Source organism: Phoxinus phoxinus, assembly GCF_949152265.1.
Source record: "Phoxinus phoxinus genome assembly, chromosome: 18".
In the NCBI taxonomy this organism is placed as follows: domain Eukaryota; kingdom Metazoa; phylum Chordata; class Actinopteri; order Cypriniformes; family Leuciscidae; genus Phoxinus; species Phoxinus phoxinus.
In genome coordinates, this window is record NC_136893.1 from 14,308,052 (window position 1) to 14,329,335 (window position 21,284).

The 21,284-nt window shown below is 39.4% G+C and overlaps 1 protein-coding gene across 6 annotated transcripts in view; it reads right to left on the bottom strand.

Annotated features, from left to right (window-relative positions):
- The window catches only part of agrn (agrin), a 272,520-nt gene that overhangs the window by 242,199 nt on the left and 9,037 nt on the right, over positions 1 to 21,284 (bottom strand). For 4 of the 6 annotated variants that reach the window (XM_079588148.1, XM_079588147.1, XM_079588146.1 and 1 more), the window contains exons 1-2: positions 10,319 to 10,778; positions 8,925 to 9,186 (exon numbers count right to left, since the gene is read on the bottom strand). The exons of 1 other annotated variant lie outside the window; for it this stretch is intronic. In XM_079588148.1, coding sequence (XP_079444274.1) covers positions 8,925 to 9,186; positions 10,319 to 10,519 — 463 coding nt within the window. In that variant the 5' untranslated portion in view covers positions 10,520 to 10,778. Of the gene's footprint in view, positions 1 to 8,924; positions 9,187 to 10,318; positions 10,779 to 21,284 lie in introns of those variants that run through there. One more of the 6 variants, XM_079588149.1, reaches the window with a different exon arrangement.

A 21,284-nucleotide genomic window follows, 5' to 3' on the forward strand; every position in this document is an offset into this window, starting at 1 on the left:
CTACATTACCAAGGGTTAAGTCCCATTCCCTATTATTAGAGATGGTTTGCCCCAACACAAGAAAAGGGAAAGCTGTGGTCCCGCACCCTCCTTTGAGGAGTCACAGGAACAGGAAATGGTGAGTAGACAACATGTGGGGTAACAGTTTGCCATGTGGCAATAACTACAGATTTGAAATAATAAATACCAAAACGTATAACTACAAACTTGTCTCTGTGTGGTTAATGAGAAAACTAAAGGAAAACTATAGTAGACATAACATGTTGTGATGACCGCTGATATGTGCACCTATCTGCAATCAACTCAAACAGCATATCTTAAACGTATTATAAATTAATGTTATAGAATAATGAACCTAAGGGACTGCACCATAGTCAACAAACACAAAACCATAAATAACAAATGTAAAGAAACATAAGCCCATAAACAGTTTGTAATGACTTTGGCAGTGATGACGTCATCCTAGTACCCGTCATCACATGGACCTATTTTGCCAAACGCGTCACACCCGTGATTCTTCCGTTGAGAGCTTGAATAATAGACACTCCAGCCCAGTTGCTGGCGATAATGCACCTTTGCCAATTGCAAGCAAACCGCTGGTATTTCATTGAATACACAGAAGAAGCAGAAGAAGAAGCAGAAGAAGAAGCGGCGGAGGAATATCGTACCTCACACAGCACATTCAATACCAGTCAATGGAGTTGGACAAAAACTACGATAAAACCTGTTGGAATGCATCTTTTTCCGCTATTTTTTTTGGGACTGTATCAGTGAACACCCCTGACCACTCGGTGAGTTTCACGTCTTTGTAAACGAAAGTTTAATGTGTTTTTAGGAAGGAATCTGCCAGTGCACATAGACAACCATTGTGGGGGTGGGGGTGGGGGTGGGGGTGGGGGTGGGGGTGGGGGGGGGGACAAAATAAACCTAAAATTCTCGTGACAGGAGCATGTGTCCAAATTTTAATCTTAACCGTTCTATTTCATCAGATACGATCTGTAAACAGGGCTTTAAGTGTAAAATACAGAACTTGTCCTTTAAGTGATGAATGAGGAGATATATGTGGGTGCAAATATATACATATAATTATTTTATTTTTTAAGGTCAATAAATAAATAAATAAATTCAGTCCATATTTAATAAAAAATTTAGTCTACCGGTATTTATTTGGAGGTCCTAACAAAGTACAAAATGTTTAAGGTGCGATGCAAAAAGAATTACATTTACCTTCATCAAAAAAATATGGCTATTATTCCTAATGGATTTAAGAAAAGGTTATTTAAAAAAAAAAACACATTAAACATTAATAAACATTCAATCTTATTTTGCTGCAAATTAATGACAGCAGCATTGTTACTAAAAATAACTGTGCACTGTATCAAACATTCACTGCATCCCAGAAGAGGTAATATGGTGAAAATATTACTTAAAGGGATAGTTCACTTTAAAATTAAAATTCTGTCATCATTTACTCACCCTCAAGTTGTTTCAAACCTGTATTAATTTATTTCTTCTGCTGAACACAAAGAAAGATATTTTGAAGAATGTCAGTAACCAAACAGTAGTCTGTACCCATTGACTTCCATAGTATTTTTTTTTCCTACTATGGAAGTCAATGGGTACAGACTACTGTTTGGTTACTGACATTCTTCAAAATATCTTTCTTTGTGTTCAGCAGAAGAAATAAATTAATACAGGTTTGAAACAACTTGAGGGTGAGTAAATGATGACAGAATTTTAATTTTAAAGTGAACTATCCCTTTAATGGTCAATAAAAATACAGTCGCCTCACTGACTTTGTTTGCTAACAGATCTAACAGTGAATTCCTTACATTTTTGAACTCTGCATAATGAAATCAATCTGACTTTGAGACTGTTGAAATGTGTTGCTTAAACAATGATGTCTGTTGGAGAGATTAAACCAGACATGGACTCGAACTTGGTGCCAAAACAAACTCTTGTCCTCTCTACAGGAAGGAGGAGAGGATAAAATGAAAAGAGAGGTGAGCAGAGGGCTGCAAAATACTCTTATCCCATTGTTTCACAGCTTTCTCTTTCCAAAAGCTTCATTAGTATTCCAAGCAAGTGTGAAGGTTTCAGGGTTTAATTAAAATGTAATAACTTGGGAAACTCTAACAGGTATAATTCTCAGCATTTGGACCCTCCTCCTCAAGAGAGTTATCTTTTAACTGTCCGTTTCTCTAGCATCTCAGTCTAACCGCTTTCTAATCATGTTCCACAGAGAAAGTCCCAGTGACACATCATGCTGGAGATCAGCCTACCGGAAAACACCTTCCCATGACTACCCTGACAAAGAAGTGCTTGTGCACAAACACATGAAATAAGGTGATGAGCCCGAGCGTTCCATCAAGCCCTCAATGGAAAACAAAGAGTCTTAAGATCCCTTAAGGCTAGGTCTACACTAGTCCGGGTACATTCGGGTGCACATCTTTATATGGTTTGGACATTTGTCCACACTGAGATGCCATTTTGTCCAGCAAAAACTGATTAGAAAACAGCATTTTGGCGTGGTCAGTGAAAATGTAGGTATTTGAAAATAATGAGCATTTTCCGACAAGTGTGGACAAACAACTTTTGGAAAACGTTTGAAAACACTAGCGTGGAGGAAGAGCCCTTTGAAATGAAAACGCCATTTTTAAATGAATCCTGATTAATGTAGATGTAGCCTAAAATTTCAATGCTATAATTATAGACTAAATAACCACACACAAAAAAACATGAGATCATAATTCTGGCATCTAGAAACCTTAATCCGCTTCCTGTTCAGGCTAGTCATCTACACAAGAATTTCTCTATTACAAATAGCCATTCAGTTATACATCAGAGCCATTTGCTATAGATCATTCAGCCCCTCGATACTCGTGTTGTGGTGCTGACAGGCTTTCATGCCATTCACCAATAGCTGGCCTCCCAAATCTCACAAAATACATTTGGAAATCCCTGGGCTAAAGTCTGGCTCAGAGGGATCAGCCTGAAACAACACGGGGTGATTTTTTTAATAAAGCCCCTTTTTGAGAGGACCCTTCTGCAACGACTCTCATCTTAAGACCATTAACAAGGGGTGGAGGAAGTCCTTCACCTCAATTATGCTTGATCTATTAATCATTACCTGCTCGCGGTTGAGTGCAGGCGAGCTGACCTTCGTGCAATGTGGAATCAGAGGCACGCCAGGCCTCCTCCTTACACAAACAGCCAGAATAAAAGGAAAGTGCTCCCAAAGACCTGCTACCCTCATTCCCAAACCTGCCACACACACAATCCCCAGCATTCGACTGGATGACCTGCACACTCATTATTCATGACAGACCACCAGCACTGGACCCTCTGTCCTCAGGATAAAGCTCAACTTGAACTGGGCCCCTTGAACCAGCTTGCCCTCATGAGAGGCAGAAAACTGAGGGACCGCTCAGAGGAGGAGTGAATAAATGAAAATCATCTTTGTTGCTTTTCATTGATGCAAAAATGGGGAAGGAATTGTTTGGGCATCCAGTGGAGCGGATCTTAAATAAACGCAGATAAATGATAAAAATCACAGCAGGCAAGAGATCTAATTGATGAATTAATCATTCTTTTTAACCAATTATTTTTCACGAAGTCGAATACTTCCCTACTACAGTATATAGTATGTGTAAAACAGTACGCCAAAAGAGTAGTATGTCTGAAAACTTGAAAAAGTATGTGAAAAGTACCCTGATGACCTACTACTTCCACCAGAGATTCTGAAGTGTGCATTCGATGGACACTCTAATATCCCATGAGGCCGTGGGAAAAGATTTGTGAATGGCGGTGAAGTGAAGCAACTGACACTGTTGGTCACATGACAGTGACAACACGGTGGAGGTAGTAAATCTAAATTTCATTCAACCTACACACATACTATATAGAACATACTTTTTTAAAGGTCGTGAAGTAAGTTTCAAACCAAATGTAGTACCCACTATACAGAATGCGTGCAGTATTTTGGACGTAGCGTCAGTGATTCAGATCTTAGAACAGGTTCACTGCAATTCACAGATTCACCAAAAGGAATTTGACTTCTCAATACTACTATCAGTTGAGCTTCTTCATGCTTTCATTCTCTTTGACCTCAAGGAAGGAGTATGTTTCATCACTTCTTCCTCAAGTTCAAAAGCTGCTGCAATACTTAACACATGAAGCCATGCCATATTTTTTTTCTTCCCAACTTTATTTTGCTTTCCATCTATTCCTTTTTTTATAGTTAGTCTGACTCACCTTATTCAAGGGATCAGAAATGCAAGAGAATGCAAGTTTTATACAGGTCCATTTCAGTTCAACCGATTATCTTAAAGCACAATGCAAGTTTCTACTATTGTGCAGCTTGGCGTTTAATAAATTAGCATCCACATGCAAACAAAGTCAGAGAAACACTGAAAAGCAGCATGTTCACACATGTCAACTTCAGAGTAAGGAGAACGTTTGATTTGTTGCAACGCAAAAATCTCTACTCTCAAAGTTGATCCACTGCACTTCTGAACATATAAATGCAATTGTGGAATAAAACGGGAATTAAAAGATTCATTCACTCGGGGAAAACAATATTTTACGCACCCTTATGCCTGGTTCAGATTACACGATTTTTTGTCTGTTACGATAGTCACTGTGTCAGATTACACGATTTTGACTTCGAAAATCTTGTCGTGTCGTGGACAAGAAACATGTCAGACTACACGTTGCTTTCTGACCAGTCATCGCGTGCCGTCTCACACGCAGACATTCACTCGCACATATAGTAGCCTATATGTCACACACGCACGCACTCACTCACTCTCACACTCGTATACACACACACACACACACACACAAAAAAAATCTGCAACAGAAAAATGGATCTATCCGGAGCTCCCGAGAAGAAAAAGCGTCTTTGTTCGTATGATAAGGAATGGGAGAAAAAAATGGTTAAAACCAGTTACAGGTGACCCTAAAAAAGGAGATTGCGGTGTATGCCACCGAAGTTTCACCATCACGCATGGAAAAGACACAAAAATATAGTCTACTGAATCCGGTAAGAACGCATTTAATCTGTCTTCTTTCCTAGTGGAATTTATGTGCTTATTTGGAAATGTGCTTTTTAGCGATTGGATTATTATTTTCACTTAATTATTTAGATTGAATAGACCCGTGCTGTTAAAATGAGTTTTATATTATTAGTGACGTTCACAGCGCCGGTCAGCACCGTCATAGCCTAACATTTTTATAAAGCCTATTAGCAATAAAGACATCTTATATAAAATCAATATTTATTCACCTGGTATAATAATAGTAAGTTATCTCCCTCGTGTCCCGCGAAATCAGGTCTGACCTGCAACAGAGCAATATAGCCAGGTGGTCACGCTAGCACACACACTCACTAGCACACACTCTGTCTCGCTCGCTCACTCACTCACTCTCGTCGTGGAGGACCGAAAAATAATCAAACATGCTAGTCTTTTTGTCGTGATGTCGTGAGGCATCGCAGACGCAACGTAGGTTGTCGCACACTATGACACACTATACGAGATGAAACGATCAAATCTTGCGTCCCGACGCCCGTTGTCGTTTACGAATCCCCGAATCGTGCCAAAATCGGGCTAAAATCGTGTAATCTGAACCAGGCATTATGTGACATGTCATGACTTTTCCATATAAAAAGAAGTGGATGGGGACCAGGGTCTGTCAAGCTCCAAAAGGACACACAAAAAAATCATAACACTCCGTATATCTATAAAACTATCCACACAGGTCCATGTGAATTATGGCTTCAGACGACTTGGAATAAAGCATGATAGTTTGTGTGAGGAACCAGCAGAAATGCAAGTAATTATTCACTGATAATCTTGCTTTTCAGTCACTATTCACTTTCATTGTCCAGAAAACAGCAGCTCAGACATTCTTCTACACATTTAGTGTGCAGAAGATGTATTTGATGTATTTTTGCTTGATGAACTTATTAACCAAAGTAAAAAAATAAAAATCATGTAACAACCCAAGTGGGTCTGTTTCCGCATGGTGAAAACGGGGTGGGAGTGAGAACTCAATGCCTCTAGGCCTCTATTCTAAGCATTCCAGTCTACACTTGTATCAAGAATTTCTTGTTGCGTTCTCTTGTTATCACATTTCACCCTCCCAATCTTTTCATTACAAACAACGTTTTTTTTCTCCCCTTAAGAAAACTTTGGATTTGACGGCAGTATTCTCAACTTCAGCTTGGAATCTCTTCATTTCTTCACATCTAACCTGTCAAAGGTGAGGAGAGAGGAGAGGATACATTCGGCAGGCTGGCAGGTACGATCATGTTCTTTCCACCACACACACACTCTCTTTTTTGCTGTAGGTCTAAAACATGGATGCTAAGCAGTGAAGGGAAGACTTTTACTCTACACGAAAAGGTCATGCTTTATTAAATCGTTGATGGATAACATCAAATATTCCTAAATCAGTTTAGCCAACAGAAAACAAACACCATTAGTCACCATTCCAAGTCACTAAGCCTTCAGGGCAGCACTTTTTATTCAAGGCCTGGTTTATTGTACATACTTGCCTAACCATGTCAAAAGCAAGGTCAGAACCTTGTGTTTCTGAATGTTTTGAAGTACACAGTCTCTGTTTACAGACTCTGCCATTTTGGAATTAGAATTCGCAAGCTGCGTGTTTAATAAAACTGTTGCCCATTCTGAGCACAGCTGTTTGCTATTTGTATACTTGAGCATCGTGTGTGTAAAATGAGATCCAATCCCATTACAATATAAAAAGAATCACATTTGTTAAAAGAAGCACATGGTCTCTCATTAGCCAGAGCAGCGTTTATTTTCAGTGGCCAAACACTTAACCCGCCAAGTGCAAATGCAAAATACGGTACTCTGCTAAATTGCCCCCTTTATCAAACCTTTTAAGATTTTAGCAGCCTCTAAAAAAGACTCTTCTACTCTGCAATGGCTTGTGCCAAAAAGCTCAGCACTAAAAAGCGGAGAACTAAAAAAAAAAAGAAGGAGAAAGGGGACGTTTTGTGCCCTGAAGGAACACTTTTCGGATTTGTGCTCGATTCTATTAAAAAACTAGAAACCAATGAGGACTCATGAGCCATGTAGTTTGTTTCAAAAGGAACACTTTCAGAGGACCTGATGTATATTGGACTCAAATATTTTGGGCGTGTGCTTGATCTACCAAAGTCTAATCTGATTGGATAACTTCGGGTATAGGTCACCCAAATATTACATTTCTGTCAGAAACAGAAGCTCAACTATAGTTGGTGACGAGAAATACAACTTTATTGGTTCACGCAAGAACAGATCTCACTGGTTCTCACGCGTCAAGCAAACATGTTTAAGCCTCCATATTTGATATGCTCTATGTGTGTTCATTGGTCAGTGTTTGTGAATAAATGCCTAATTTAAATCTGTTTATCATATAATGTGATTGTGTCTCTTCAGAAGATTTGGATTAAACTATTCTATTCATATGGTTTTAAAGCCACAAAGTTCATATGGTTTTGAAGCCACAAAGTTTTGGTGAAATGGATTTTCATCGGAGGAACAGAAATCTGAAGAAAAAAAACAAAAACATAATTTATGGCTCAAAGATGGACAAAAGCTTTATGGGTTTGGAATGACATGAGGGTGAGTAACTGTTGACAATTTTCTTTTTGGGGTAAACTGACCCCTTAACTCAACTTCTATAGGATATGGACACTGGACAGTTTTTTTTTACCAATGCTCCTAAAAACAGTTTACAAGGAACCATATCGCTAAAAAGAGAACTGATTTCCCCAAATTTTCCCAGCTAGTGGCAAAAAAATCAGGGGAAAATACTCAAGAATATTTAGTTTACTTTCTATATAGTGCCTTGAACAATTCTTAAGCAAACGTACATTTAACTATCTATTCTAACTTTTGAAAGTCAATCAAACAATCCTCCTATAAAAGGGGTTGTTCCTTGGCCAGAATAAGCTGCAAAGTACGCCAGACTTTATGTTGATAGTCGAAAGTCTACACTATACAACCTGCCATCCAGAGAGGATGCAGAGTGCCGATTTACAGAATCGATTGGACCTATAAGACTGATGTTAGCTTCAAACGCTTTGTTGTACTCAAGAATAATGTGTATTTTCTCTGCTTGTACTGTTGCCAGCATTGTAGAGCACTAAACAAGATTAAACTACAAGCACTGCTGATTTACAAAATGGAAAAAGAAACTCTCCATGTATAGTAGGACAACCACTATTTCACATTTACATTAATAAAGCAAAAGCATTTTGAAAAGTCACAGTAGTTTGGACAACTGTCTGGTCTAATTTATACTATTTCTTCTTTCCCAAAAAGCCAAACTTTCCTCTGACAGTCTGGCTTGGAAAAGGTGGAAATAAGCAGCGAATGTCATCATAACACAGATGCAGGGGCCCTTATGAGGGCCACATAGCTTGAAGCTATGCAGTTACGTTTTAGTATCTCCGCTCTCTAACTCTATAAATGATTTCCCTCAAGGAAAGGTAGAGGTTTGGACTTTCACTCAGATTAGTCAAAGGCCCTGCAGGTGCACAGTTAGTGAACAGACACACCCTTCGAGAGCACAGCCACTGACTGTCAGCAACTGATGGCTAGTCACGGCACACATGATATGCTTTGCTTTTAAGGCCCCGGGCCCAAGAAATTCAATGAGAAAAAATTTGAGAAAAGAATTTTAAAAAGTTTCATGACTGCTGTATTAATATAATGTAAATGGTTAATGTAATGTCGCAAAACATGCACCGCTTCATTAGGTAGAATGAAGATGCAGTAAGAGCAGAAAACACCACCTGCTTTTGCAATCAGGACTACCATCACCACCACAGGAGCTTTCTAACTCTCAAATCTCTGCACGGCCAGCAGACGTGAGTTACAGCTTATGCTGAGTCAGGAAAGCGTTTTTACCTTCAACGCAGTGCTCTACCTCCTCCAAGTTGCGGAGAGTAATCCTCATCAGGCTTGAGTTGAGCATCAGTTCGTTCTTGTGGTTCGGCCACATGTACTCAGGGGCCAGGTTGACAAAGAAAATGCGGGTATCTCCGGTGGCCACCTGATTGTCACAAATATGGGGGTCCCCGAAGCCGCCGATCATGACCTTGTTTCCTCCGTCCAGCAGCACCTCTCCGTTCACCATGGTCTTGCCTTTCAGGTAGCGCCAAACCCTGACCTTCAGATGGGGGAAAGACAACATGAGATTAAGAAAACACCATTTCCTGCAGATCAAGGTCACTCTTGCACAATCCAGAGCGGCCACCTACCGCCGGCTGCATAAAGCTCTGCAATTTAACTCTGCACCATCATACGTTTCTGATTCGTATGTGCCTCAGCAGGGGTCAAAAAATGAGAGAGCACATAAATATTTTAAATAATATGAAAATTTGTGATGCGGAATGAAAAAGAAATATTTTCAGAGATTCTGCACTATAGGTTTCATATTAAATCTAAGCAAATTCATGAACTCCTGCGTGGTCAGATCAGATGTTCAATAATGGACAACAGGTTTTACACAAATATGTGGAGTTCAATTTCTGCTGTCATTAAATCCAAATTTTAAGAAATTCATGTATATTTTTCAATGCAACTTTTTACTCAAATTGTTATGCTCATATATTTGTAATTTTTAAAAATGCAAAAAGTAAGCATTTTTCACTAGTTGTCTAAGCTTTGTAGTGACATATCTCAATATGAAATTATGGTATAAGGGCAGCAATTTCAGATTACTCTTCACACTTTTTATGTCCTAGTGATTCGTTTTTGCAAGACTGAAATGCGTAACCACGTTCTGTTACTTCTAACAAAGCAAGTCGATGATTATATGATAATTGAATATAATTGAACCCGAAGCACTAATAGAGCTTGAAAGGACATCAAGTCACAGCAAAGGCTGAGGTTCAGGTTGCTCGTGTATGAAAGCTCAAATTACAGGTGGATCAAAGTAGGACTGCACATGGGTTGACATTTTTCATTAACTGAGTAGAACCAATGTCCTCACATAAGATAAACCCATTAGGAACAGTTTAACAAATATCCCTTTTATTTACAATGGCTGATGTGGCCATCTAGACAGCATTTTACATGTTCCCATGATATGCTGCAAGTTTCTGACCAGGACTACTGAAATATTGGACTGGTAGCTTTTGTCTATGTCTAAAAGGTGATATTGCAACACAGTTGCACAGTGACAACAGATATTCACGTATAAGCATAGACTTGCGATATGATGTGTTATGAAGTACATATTTACCTTAGTTACTTTCACTTTGATTCATGTAAAGAGTGGCTGGTGCGCAAAGTCTTACCTTACAGGAATAAGTGTTGTGCACTGGATCCATGTTCAAGATTTCCTCTACAGTCCCGGTTAAAACTACATTCGCCTCTTCTTCTCTTTTTTCCAGTTCTCTTTCTGGACATCTTCCATGACAACGCTGACTCAAAAGCACAAAAACAACAGCAAATGACCAAACGGGCCAATAAAACGTCTTTCTGCGGAAAGAGCCCATGGTCAAACCAAACGGATAAAAGAGAAAGTTACGAAGTCTTAATGCAAACGCCGGACGAGTTCTGCAGCAAGTTTGATATAAATAATAATACGACCGCGCGCCGCTCTCGGTGTTCTTCAAACTTCACTGCGATCTACACTCATATCTGCGCTGAGTGAACGCGCGAGCATCAGCCGGCAGACAGAGAAGAATAGAGAGAGGAACGAGGAATGCCGCTGCTCACCCCCCCTCGCGCACACACTCGCTCTCCTTTCAGAATGACGCTCCCTTCACAGGGCATTTGCATGCAATCTGAATTGCTGATAAGAGCGACGGAGGGGGTGATTTCAAGCGCACGAGAGAAAAGCGTGTGTAAAACGCCACCCCTTGGAGAGATTGCGCCAATTCGGACAACAGAACCGCTCTACGGGATTACAGATGGAGTGAACAGATGAATCTTTGCATTTACTCTCATATGAATATACACAGATGTTAGCAGTTTGTAGTCCCAAACCCCGAAAAGAATAGCATTTTAAAGCTATTGTTGATTTGAACGTGATTTATGAGAAAACAACAATCTGAAATCTATACATTTATTATTTCAAGATAGTTTCAGGTTTTGGAATACAAGATTACTTAAATCACACTTCAAAAGTTAATTTTACAGCCACTTAAAAAAAAGTTGCTAAGAAGATGATAGGGACTACAACAGCAGTCAGACTCATTGAGGATGTAAACTCACACTCTTATGGTAGTTGTAGTCCTAGAAACCTGATAGCAACTTACATTTTTCTAAAATATAGAGGCTTAAATGGATAGTTCAGTCAAAAATGAAAATTTTGTCATTAATTCTTTTGTCAATAATTACTCGCCCTCATCATGTCATTACAAACCTGTAAGACTTTCCTTCATCTTCTGAACACAAATTGACACGTGACAACCAATGAGGTTCATTCTCATGTTTGAGCTTCTGCAAGAATCAATGAGGTTCATTCTCGTGTGTTACGCAGCACGTTTGAGCTTCAGTAAGAACCAATGAGGTTAATTCTTGTGTTACGCAGCAGATTTGAGCTTCTGCAAGAGTTTTTTTTTTTTTTTTTTGCGTGTCAAGCAGGTTAGGTTGAGTATCTGTTTATGTTCGCTGCTGATAAATGTTTATATGTGAATAAAAGCCTAAATTTAATCAGTTCATCGTATAAAGCAATGTAGTCTCTTCAGAAAAGTTGGACTAAATCGCTCAATTCATATGGATTAGTTTTAAGATCATTTTATGAACTTTTTGAAGCGTCAAAGTGTCAGTTGCATTATACCAATGGAGGGTTAAAGCTCTCAGATTTCATCAAAAAGATTTTCATTTGTATTCCGAAGATGAGCGAAAGTCTTACAAGTTTGAAATGATATGTGGGTGAGTGAATGATGAAATACCGGTAATTAAAATTCAAATTTGAGGTAAGATGATATGATGTATGCTATTGCTAAATTAATTAATTTAAAATAATAAAAATAAAACGGAGATGTTTTATAGAAATAAGATGTAGGCCTATTCAATAATAAAAATTTAATAAATTATAGGTAAATTAACTTAAATATAATTGATCTAATTTGAATCATTACAATTTGACAATGCTTGTAATTAGGGCCCAAGCCCTGAAAGGGCGCAGAGCCCTATTGTTCTTCTAAGGGTTTTTTGTTATTCTTCTTTATAATAATTTTTTTTTCAAGGTTTTTGCCACTTTTGGGTCTCTTAACGTGCTCAAAAACTCTTGAAACTTTGCACACTGGTCAGAACCCGCGGCCATTAGAGCCGGACTGAAGCTGGTACCCGGGCGTGGCAGGGGGGCTCGACAGCGCCCCCTGGAACGGGGTCCGAAAACTTGGTCCATAAATCAAACACGCTTGCATGAAATAATATGAAACTCGGTACACTTATAGATCTCATCGGTTCATATATCCTTCATGCTCTGACTTTTTACCCCAGCCCAACAGGAAGTCGGCTATTTGGGGTAGTTAGAAAAACGCATTCAATGGAATTTAAAATACTCCTCCTAGACGATTCAACCAATCACTACGAAACTCGGTGTGCATGAAGTCAAGACATTGAGGATGAAAAGTTGCGAGGGGATTTTTGATATCTCGAACGGTTTGGCCGTGGCGAGGAAACAAATTTATGGCGAATATTGGAAACAGGAAGTGTGTTATAACATCCTCATACATTAATTGATCTTGATGAAACTTCAGCAGTGTGTTCGCTGTAAGAGGCCGATCACATGGATGTGACTATTGTGAGTCAACGTTATAGCGCCACCAACTGGCAGCAGGAAGTGTGTCACTTTCAAAATGCTTTGAAATCACCCTCTTATTTTTACCCGATTTGCTTCAAACTTCATCTGTATAATGTAAACACACGACAGATGTAGACCTGTGAAAGGATTATTGATATCTTTAATACTGTCGCCATGGCAACGCTTTAAACTTTTATATTCTTTTTGGATGCATTTGAGGCTCTTAACATGCTTCAAATTGCATGAAACTCAACATGCATTTGACATTTATTGTGTAATAGACATGTGCGAAGTTTCAGAAACGGGTGTGGTAAGGGGCTCAGTAGCGCCACCTTTAGTCGAAAATGGGGTATTAGTTTTACCTACAGTAACCAAACTTGGTACGTATATTCTTCTCTTCGATCCGGACAACTTTCTAATTTACAGTCATTAGCTCCGACCAACAGGAAGTCAGATATTTTGGTTTGAATGTGTACTGTTTGGAGCATTTTCCCTCTGCCCCTCTGTGTGTGTGAGTGTGTGTGAGGAGGGGGGCTAGTTTAGTTTAACCCTTTCTCTGCTGTGTGCAAAATCTCTGGCACTTTTGAGGGCCTTAATGTGCTCGAAAACTCATGAAATTTTGCACACGGGTCAGAACCCGCGGCCATTAGGGCCAGGCTGAAGCTGGTACCCGGGCGTGGCAGGGGGGCTCGACAGCGCCCCCTGGAATGGGATTCGAACACTTGTCCGTATATCAAACACGCTTGCATGAATTAATATGAAACTCGGTACACATATAGATTTAATCGGGCCGAACAACTTTCCCTGGGTCAAGTTTTACGCCAGCCCAACAGGAAGTCGGCTATTACGGGTTGATTGGAGAACGCTTGCTCTCGCATTTGAAACACTTCTCCTAGAGAATTCATCCGATGACCACGAAACTCGGTCAGCATGAAGTCAAGACATGGAAGATGATAAATTGCCAGGGGATTTTTGATATCTCGAACGGTTTGGCCGTGGCGAGGAAACAAATTTATGATTAAAAAAGGATGCATAAAGTGTGTTATAACTTAGTTATAGTTTTACCTACAGTTACAAAACTCAGCGTGTATATTGATCTTATCAAGCCGAACAACTTTCTAATTTACAGTCATTAGCTCCGACCAACAGAAAGTCAGATATTGTGGTTTGAATGTGGATTGTGTCTCTCTCTGTCTCTCTGCCATTCTGTGTGTGTGTGTGTGTGTGTGTGTGTGTGTCACACACACACACACACACAAACACACACACACACAGCATTCCAATCTTCACATCGCAGCATGTTCATTATAGCCTTAATAAAATTTAATAATAAAATAGTCAACCTAACATAAAAAAATTACACTGCTCTGTTTATTGTCAGTTGTACAGTTCGTACCGTTCACAGTAAGCACCGCTCCACTGTGATGTTTCCAAGCATATATATATATATATATATATATAATTAAAGCTGCAAGCAGCGATGGAGGGCCCAAGCCGGTAGCACCGCCACCCGGTGCCTTTAGTGCAACTAAAGGCACCAGGGTGGCGGTGCCACCGGCTTGGGCCCGCAATCGCTGCTTGCAGCTTTAATTATATTTACATGTTAAGTTCATGTTATTCATTAAAATGACTTGATACTCACTGCAAAAATGTACACTGGAAAATCAACTGGAAAGTACAGTATCTCCCAAAAAAGTTAAAACAGTTAACCTTGAATAAACAAATGGTAACAACTTTCATCTGAACATCTTGAAACGGAGATGAGTAATGATGTTACTAATATGAACATCATTCTGACACGCACAAGCATTAAAAATCTTACTGTCGCTTCCAGTTCTAAACTGACAGTGCATAAATTTCCAACCTTTCAAAAGCTGTAATTTCACTACCAGTCCATCTATTCCTGGAAAATGACAGGGTGTGGAATCTGTGGTTGCACTGATATATTTGTAGAAATACTCTCCTTTTAATGACACTGTGCATGGTCCTTAATTTTTATACCACAATAGCCATAGATTTTGAAAGTTTATTTAAAATACAGGTTTTTCATTTGGGAATAATTTATACAATAACCATACATTATTGGCAATGCACAATGGTGTGAATTATTACTTTAGACAATTGCTCTGTAAATAACTTTTAATACATTATCAACGCGATCAACTTCAGTTCACACGCAGTAAAGGTTGTCTAAACTGAATAAGTTTAACCACTTCCTTTCCATTTTTAAACACTTACATGGTCTTAACAGTCTGATTTGTGGCTATGATTTTTATACATCCAATAAAACAAATATCGTCCTATATTCAGCTTAGACTGAAGTCCTACCCACCCACTCTATCTCTGGTAACATAATGAAGTCAGCCCACATAAAGCCCATTACAGTCAAGCTCATTTGAGAAATATAATTCAAACTGAAATATCACCCCAGCGAAATCACTCAGTCTACTTTGAAACAAGCGTAGGAGTTCAACATTTGTGGGAAAACTATCGCCGCACTTCACAATGCAAGAAAGTAATACAGTCTGTGGATTGATGTAAAGCAAAAAAGACGCCGCGGACACCACTTCTGAAATTCAGGTAACAAACCATCCGCATCTGTCTCAGCTCGAGGGCTTTTAACATCACAACAACAGCTCACTCCTGCCCACAAACATGTCACCACAAAAGGTATAAAAACAAGGAGTCATGAACTGCACTTTTCTTTTCTTTTATAATATTCTATGAGGTCTACTACTTATAATGTTATCAAGATTTTTACATTAGAAAGAAATCATAATTTAGTTGCAATAGGCTATTCTGAATCCTGTTATTCTGTTGCCCGTCATTACATTTTGAAAACTTCCAATGTTGCAAAATATCTCGTTCCATAGTTAAAACATTTGCCAACAATATTAAACATTTATGTATACATTTGTTTGGACATACAGTATACGTCTTGGTTGTGGCAAATAAAGTTTAAGTACTTCAAGTTATCACAGTCATAATTGACAACGGATGATTTGCAAGGTTTCTTGTAAACAGAATTATAAATGAATAAACCATCGTTTGTAGCACTGTCCTTCTTAGAGGCTATTCATCATTCATCCTTTTCGATAAAGTGAAAAACATATTTGCAGTGTCGTGTTGATGACGCGCAGAAGCTTTTATTCAGGATTACAGCAAATTGCTTTGATCAAAACAATCACAAAAGCAGCATTCTCTACGTGCTTTCCTCCGTATCCGATAATCCAACGCATTAACCCCATGAATACCAAAGCAAAGGAAATAAAAGCACATCACAACTATATTCACAGTTTTGTCTTGCGACATTACTGTGGGATCCAATATAGTCGGCACTCGGCACTGCATCATCTTTTATTTTCAGGCTCTCTGAAAAGCATACATCAAACTGTGTCGCGGCAAAAATAAGCGAACGAACACAATCGGACTGGAACTTCATTAAAAATAAAGTTTATCCACACTTTCTTAAAGGCCATGTTGCAGGTTAACCACCACTGTCGATTAATGGGTACATAAATCACTCAAGATATGTATATCATTTTTAAAATGTCTCAAAAATGGTCTTAAATAACAGTTTTTTACGGTTTTGGTATTAACGGTTTTTTTCACGCAATTCGGCGATGACGTCACGTTGGGGAGAAGTGGAGGAAAGGTAGCCTGATGGCCGTCAAAGCCAATGAAATGCACGGTCCGAGGAGAATGAGTGGAGAGTTGGTGAAGTGTCCTGGTGAGCTGCTATCATTTAGCAACGCAGCAATGAGATAACGACACATATTTTTTTTTACTGTCATTGAATAGCACCGAGTGAAAAATCAACGTTTTCTTTATAGTGGCGGTGATCATGACGTTAGTTCAGATAAGTAACGTTACCGGTAGCCTTTGTCATAGTGTACTGGTAAACTTTGTCTTTGTCATCTATAAATAGAAGGCATCGTGCTAGCTATATGGGCGTTTCTCTTTCTCCGGTGAAAATGTTGTTGCAAACGTAGCCGCTGCGCGTCTGTCGCGGTGTTTGGCAGGTGCTCGCGCCGGCGGTGCCGTCCCGTGGAAACTGCGCTGGAAAGCTTGTGCTGTAGTAGGGCAGTGAGTGAGTGCGTTTTGGTCGCTGGTCGAGGAGCTCACCCCGCGACCAGATGTGACTGAATGCTGAATGCATGCTGCCTGAATCCGTTTGTGCTGAAGATAGCAAACACCCATTTCAGACAGGATCATGGTCCCCTTCAAGCCAGCACGCACGAGTATGTTAATTGTTTGTTTACTTTTTTCACGAAGTGAACCAACTTAAACAGTTATAGGTGACTATAGATGTGTTGTATAGACAATGATCATGTTCTATAATCTGCGCTATCTGAATACTCTCGTCTACTACTCGTCTCTCTAGTCGCTCTCAACGCTCTCAAGGCGGGCTTTGGTAAACTCTCTCCCCAAGGTGACGTCATGCAATGCATTGTGGCGGAAAGGAGAATCGTTGGCGCTGTAAGATAGTACCTACTTTTTCGTATTATATTCCGTTTTGTGATACCCAACAACATAAAATACAATGGATAACAGTTTAAATGTTCATTACCAACAAGCAAATTGCACAAATTCATTGAAAAATTTAACCAGCAACATGGCCTTTAATATTAGGATCACAAGAAAGGCCATGCAAAGACTGTTTTTCCACAATTTGGCACTTCAAAACCTCTTGAAATCCTCAGAGGCATCTTTATCGTTTTGTGATCCCGTGTTTGCTTGCTTCAGTCTCGTAATTACTACTACATGACATGCGCAAACCTGTGGGCGGGGCTAAAGAAGCAATGATATCTAGAAGTAGGCGTTGATCATCTGCCAAGGCAGTTTTTCATCACACTATGACGAAATAATCCGAACCTAGTCGATTTCTGAACTTGGTGGTTTCATTAAAAGCTGCTTTTAAACTACCAACAATGTTTTGAGTTCTAAAACTTGTACAAAAACCTCTTGTCAAAAGATCAAGGAAAATTTTATTTCTCAATTCATGACCCCTTTAGCTAACTCAGAGAAAACATTTTATTCAGCACCAAGCCAGTCAAAGCATAGGCTAACTGTTGCAATTAGTGTTTTAAATTCAGATTAGCAATATTCCCTCTAGTCTCGCTATGATGGGGGGTTGTTACTTTATTCACATAGTGATGATTGATTGTAATGTGGGTTAGTTAATGTGGGGAAAAAATACTGGAGAAGCAGCAGATTTTGCTGAATCATGTTCAGCTGCAGTGTTTGCCCTACAGTCTATTGGAAATGCACTTTACTACCAAAGGATTCAAACCAGGCCTCGTCATTCAAACAGTTCTTATAAAAAATACAAGCATACACAGGGATTTTCAAAAAAGTTCTCTGGTTTGCCTTTGTTTTGCTAAAGGATATAGGCCTATAATAATTCATGAGTCTGCATCGCTCTCTCAGAGTCAACAAAGCTTGACTGTAAAAGATTACAATATTGCTGAGCCACTTTAGTGCTTAAATAGCAAAGAAGAACTAAATACATTTTTCCTACAGATGACACCATCAAAACACACGGATCCGCAAAACGATTAAAAATGCTGTATAATTCTGCCAGGCCAGTAGTTGGAACTTTGGGGATGTCATTTTGTAAAGAAAAACGACGCACTATAGACTGAACACGTAGGGCCCTATTTTAACGATCTGAAAAACAAGTATCAAACGTGAAACGCAAGTAACTTTGTGGGCGGATCTCGGGCACTGTTGCTATTATACCGGCGGGATAAATGACTCTTGCGCCCGACGCAAATCTAAAATGGGTTGGTCTGAAGTAGCTACATTACTCATATGTGTGGTTTGGGCGTAACGTGCAATAAACCAATCGGAGCGTCATCTCACATTCCCTTTAAGAGCAGGCGCGCTTGTTCCATGGCGGATTACTATTATAACTGCGGATTTGCCAGGCGCATGCAACTTACATGATGGTAAAGGTGATGTAGAGGCCAAAGTACAATTCATAGCAATGTGAATAAGAATGAATGTTAAACAAGTAAATAATTTCTTTTAGTAGTTCATGTAATGGTTACAAAATGTTAAATAATACTTAAAAGGTTAAAAGCTTTCTAGAATTCATGTGTTTATAGGATTTTACATATGTTTGTAAGATTTGGTAAAATAGTATACTGCCTCTTTAAGAGTATGCATACTCCGGCTACATTATGTTGATTCTCAGAACGCGATTCAGATCTTGAGAGCTGTGGAAGCAAATGGTTTTCTTACCTGATAACTGATAACTGATAACTGATAACTTCTAGTTATTTCTTTTTATTTTCAGTAACAATTAGAATAAGTGTATTATTCAGCTCACATTCTTTGTTGTAAACCAGAAACCAAGGAATAAAAACCGGAGATTTTCATCTTTTATTTCAACAACGTTTCTGAGGTGGATTTATTGAACGGCATTGCTGGGCTGGCAATGAACACTGCAAATGGGAATAGCTGCTTGGATTAATGTTATATAGTTATTAGTGTAAGCCATTGCCCATATCAAGATTTCAAACCTCTACATTAGTAAGAAAACCCGCTTGACATTGGACATCGAGCCGAGAGGTTTGCGGCAAGTGGAACATTAATGAAAGTTTCGACGAGGGACTGACTGATCATGCGCTGTGCTCGTGGCTGGTGAGTGATAAGTGGATTGCTAACGGACTTAACGAGTTTGTCATTGCTGCTGCGTGACGGAAAAAGTAAAAAAAAAAACGAACTGTATGAATATCAAAGCAATCATGACGGAGACAGGAACAGAAGCCACGGTAAGCCCAATTGAGGAAAAGCGAGTGGTTAAACCAACACTTAAAGCATTGGAATATAGTTTGAAAACTAAAATGAGCTCCAGAAGAGCTATTTTAGGACAACTTACTGCGAGAAAAAACGAATTGCATGCTTTAATGGATGATGATGCAAATGTGGAAATCATAACAAAGGAGTTGTTGACAAAGTATGAAACACAGATAAAGGAATTCAGTAAAATAAATGCTGACGTTAAAGACTTATTCTGCCAGATTGAATGCATAGAGAATTTGAACACAGATCAAAGGGATTGGTTTGAGCCAAGAAATAATGAGCACAGAGAATTTGTGCAAGAAGTGAATGCATGGCTACAGGATGCAATACTACGCAGAGAAGAGGCTAACAAGGTTAATGAGCAGATACATCCTGAAGATAGTGTGTCAGCCACCAGTAAGTCTAGAAAATCGAAGTCTGTTTCGACTACTTCTGCAACTTCGTCAGCGCATGCTGAGCGCTTAAAGGTTGAATTAGAGAGAGCTGCTCTGTTAGTCAAATCAGATACATTAAGAAAAAGACAGACTTTGGATGAACAGGAACTACAGCTCAAGGTTGAAAAAGAACAGTTGGAGCTGCAAGCAGAGCTCGCTGCAACGGATGCACGATTAGCCGTGATAAGGAAATATGAATGTTCAGATGTGTCAAGTAGAACCAAGGGCAGTATGGTGGAAATAGCCACGTCTGCGACAAGGAAACGTGATGTCAGCCACAGTAAGAGAAGTGTATATAGCAGTGGAACTTGGCATAACCACACTAGTGAAAGAGGCGCAGGCGCGATACGAGCTCCTGTCACTTCAGATGATCACACAGATAATCTGGTTACCGTCATGCAACGACAAAATGACATCACTGAAAGCTTAATAAAGCAGCAAAGGCTATCTACATTGCCATCACCGAACATTCCAGTTTTCAAAGGAGATCCATTAGAATATCGTCTATTCATGAGAGCCTTTGAGCACCGCATAGAAAGCAAGACTGAAAACAGCAAAGATCGGCTTTACTATCTAGAACAGCACACAAATGGACAACCTAATGACTTAGTGCGCAGCTGTTTTCATATGGATCCAGATCAAGGATACCCTGAAGCCAAGAGACTGCTAAAGGAACGCTTTGGTGATAAATATAAGATATCCATGGCATACCTTGATAAGGCTTTAAACTGGCCTGCCATTAAAGCAGATGACATCAAGGCACTTGAAGCATACGCCCTCTTTTTGACAAACTGCAATAATGCGATGTCGGATCTGGAGTACTTAGAAGAGATGGAAAATGCTGCTAACATGCGCACGATCATCTCAAAGCTTCCATACAGGCTGAGAGAGAGATTCAGGAGTGTTGCCATAGACATTCAGAAGAAGCAAGATCGGCGGACAAAGTTCAAAGACGTAGTGTCATTTGTCAACACACAGGCTGAAATGGCTTCACACCCTGTGTTTGGTGAAATCTTAGGACAAACTAAGCGCCAGACTGAAAGGTCAAGTGGAAAGAAAAACATTACAACTTTAGCCACTGAATTAAAAGAACAGAAAGCTGAGAAATATGCAGCTGGTGTCGGAAACAAGAAAGCTCAAGAGAAGGGAACAAACATGGACAAAGCCTTCATGAAACCTTGTATCTTCTGTCAGGGAGATCATACCATGGAACAGTGCAAGAAGCTCCAAAGAAAGCTGCACAAAGAAAAGCTTGAATTC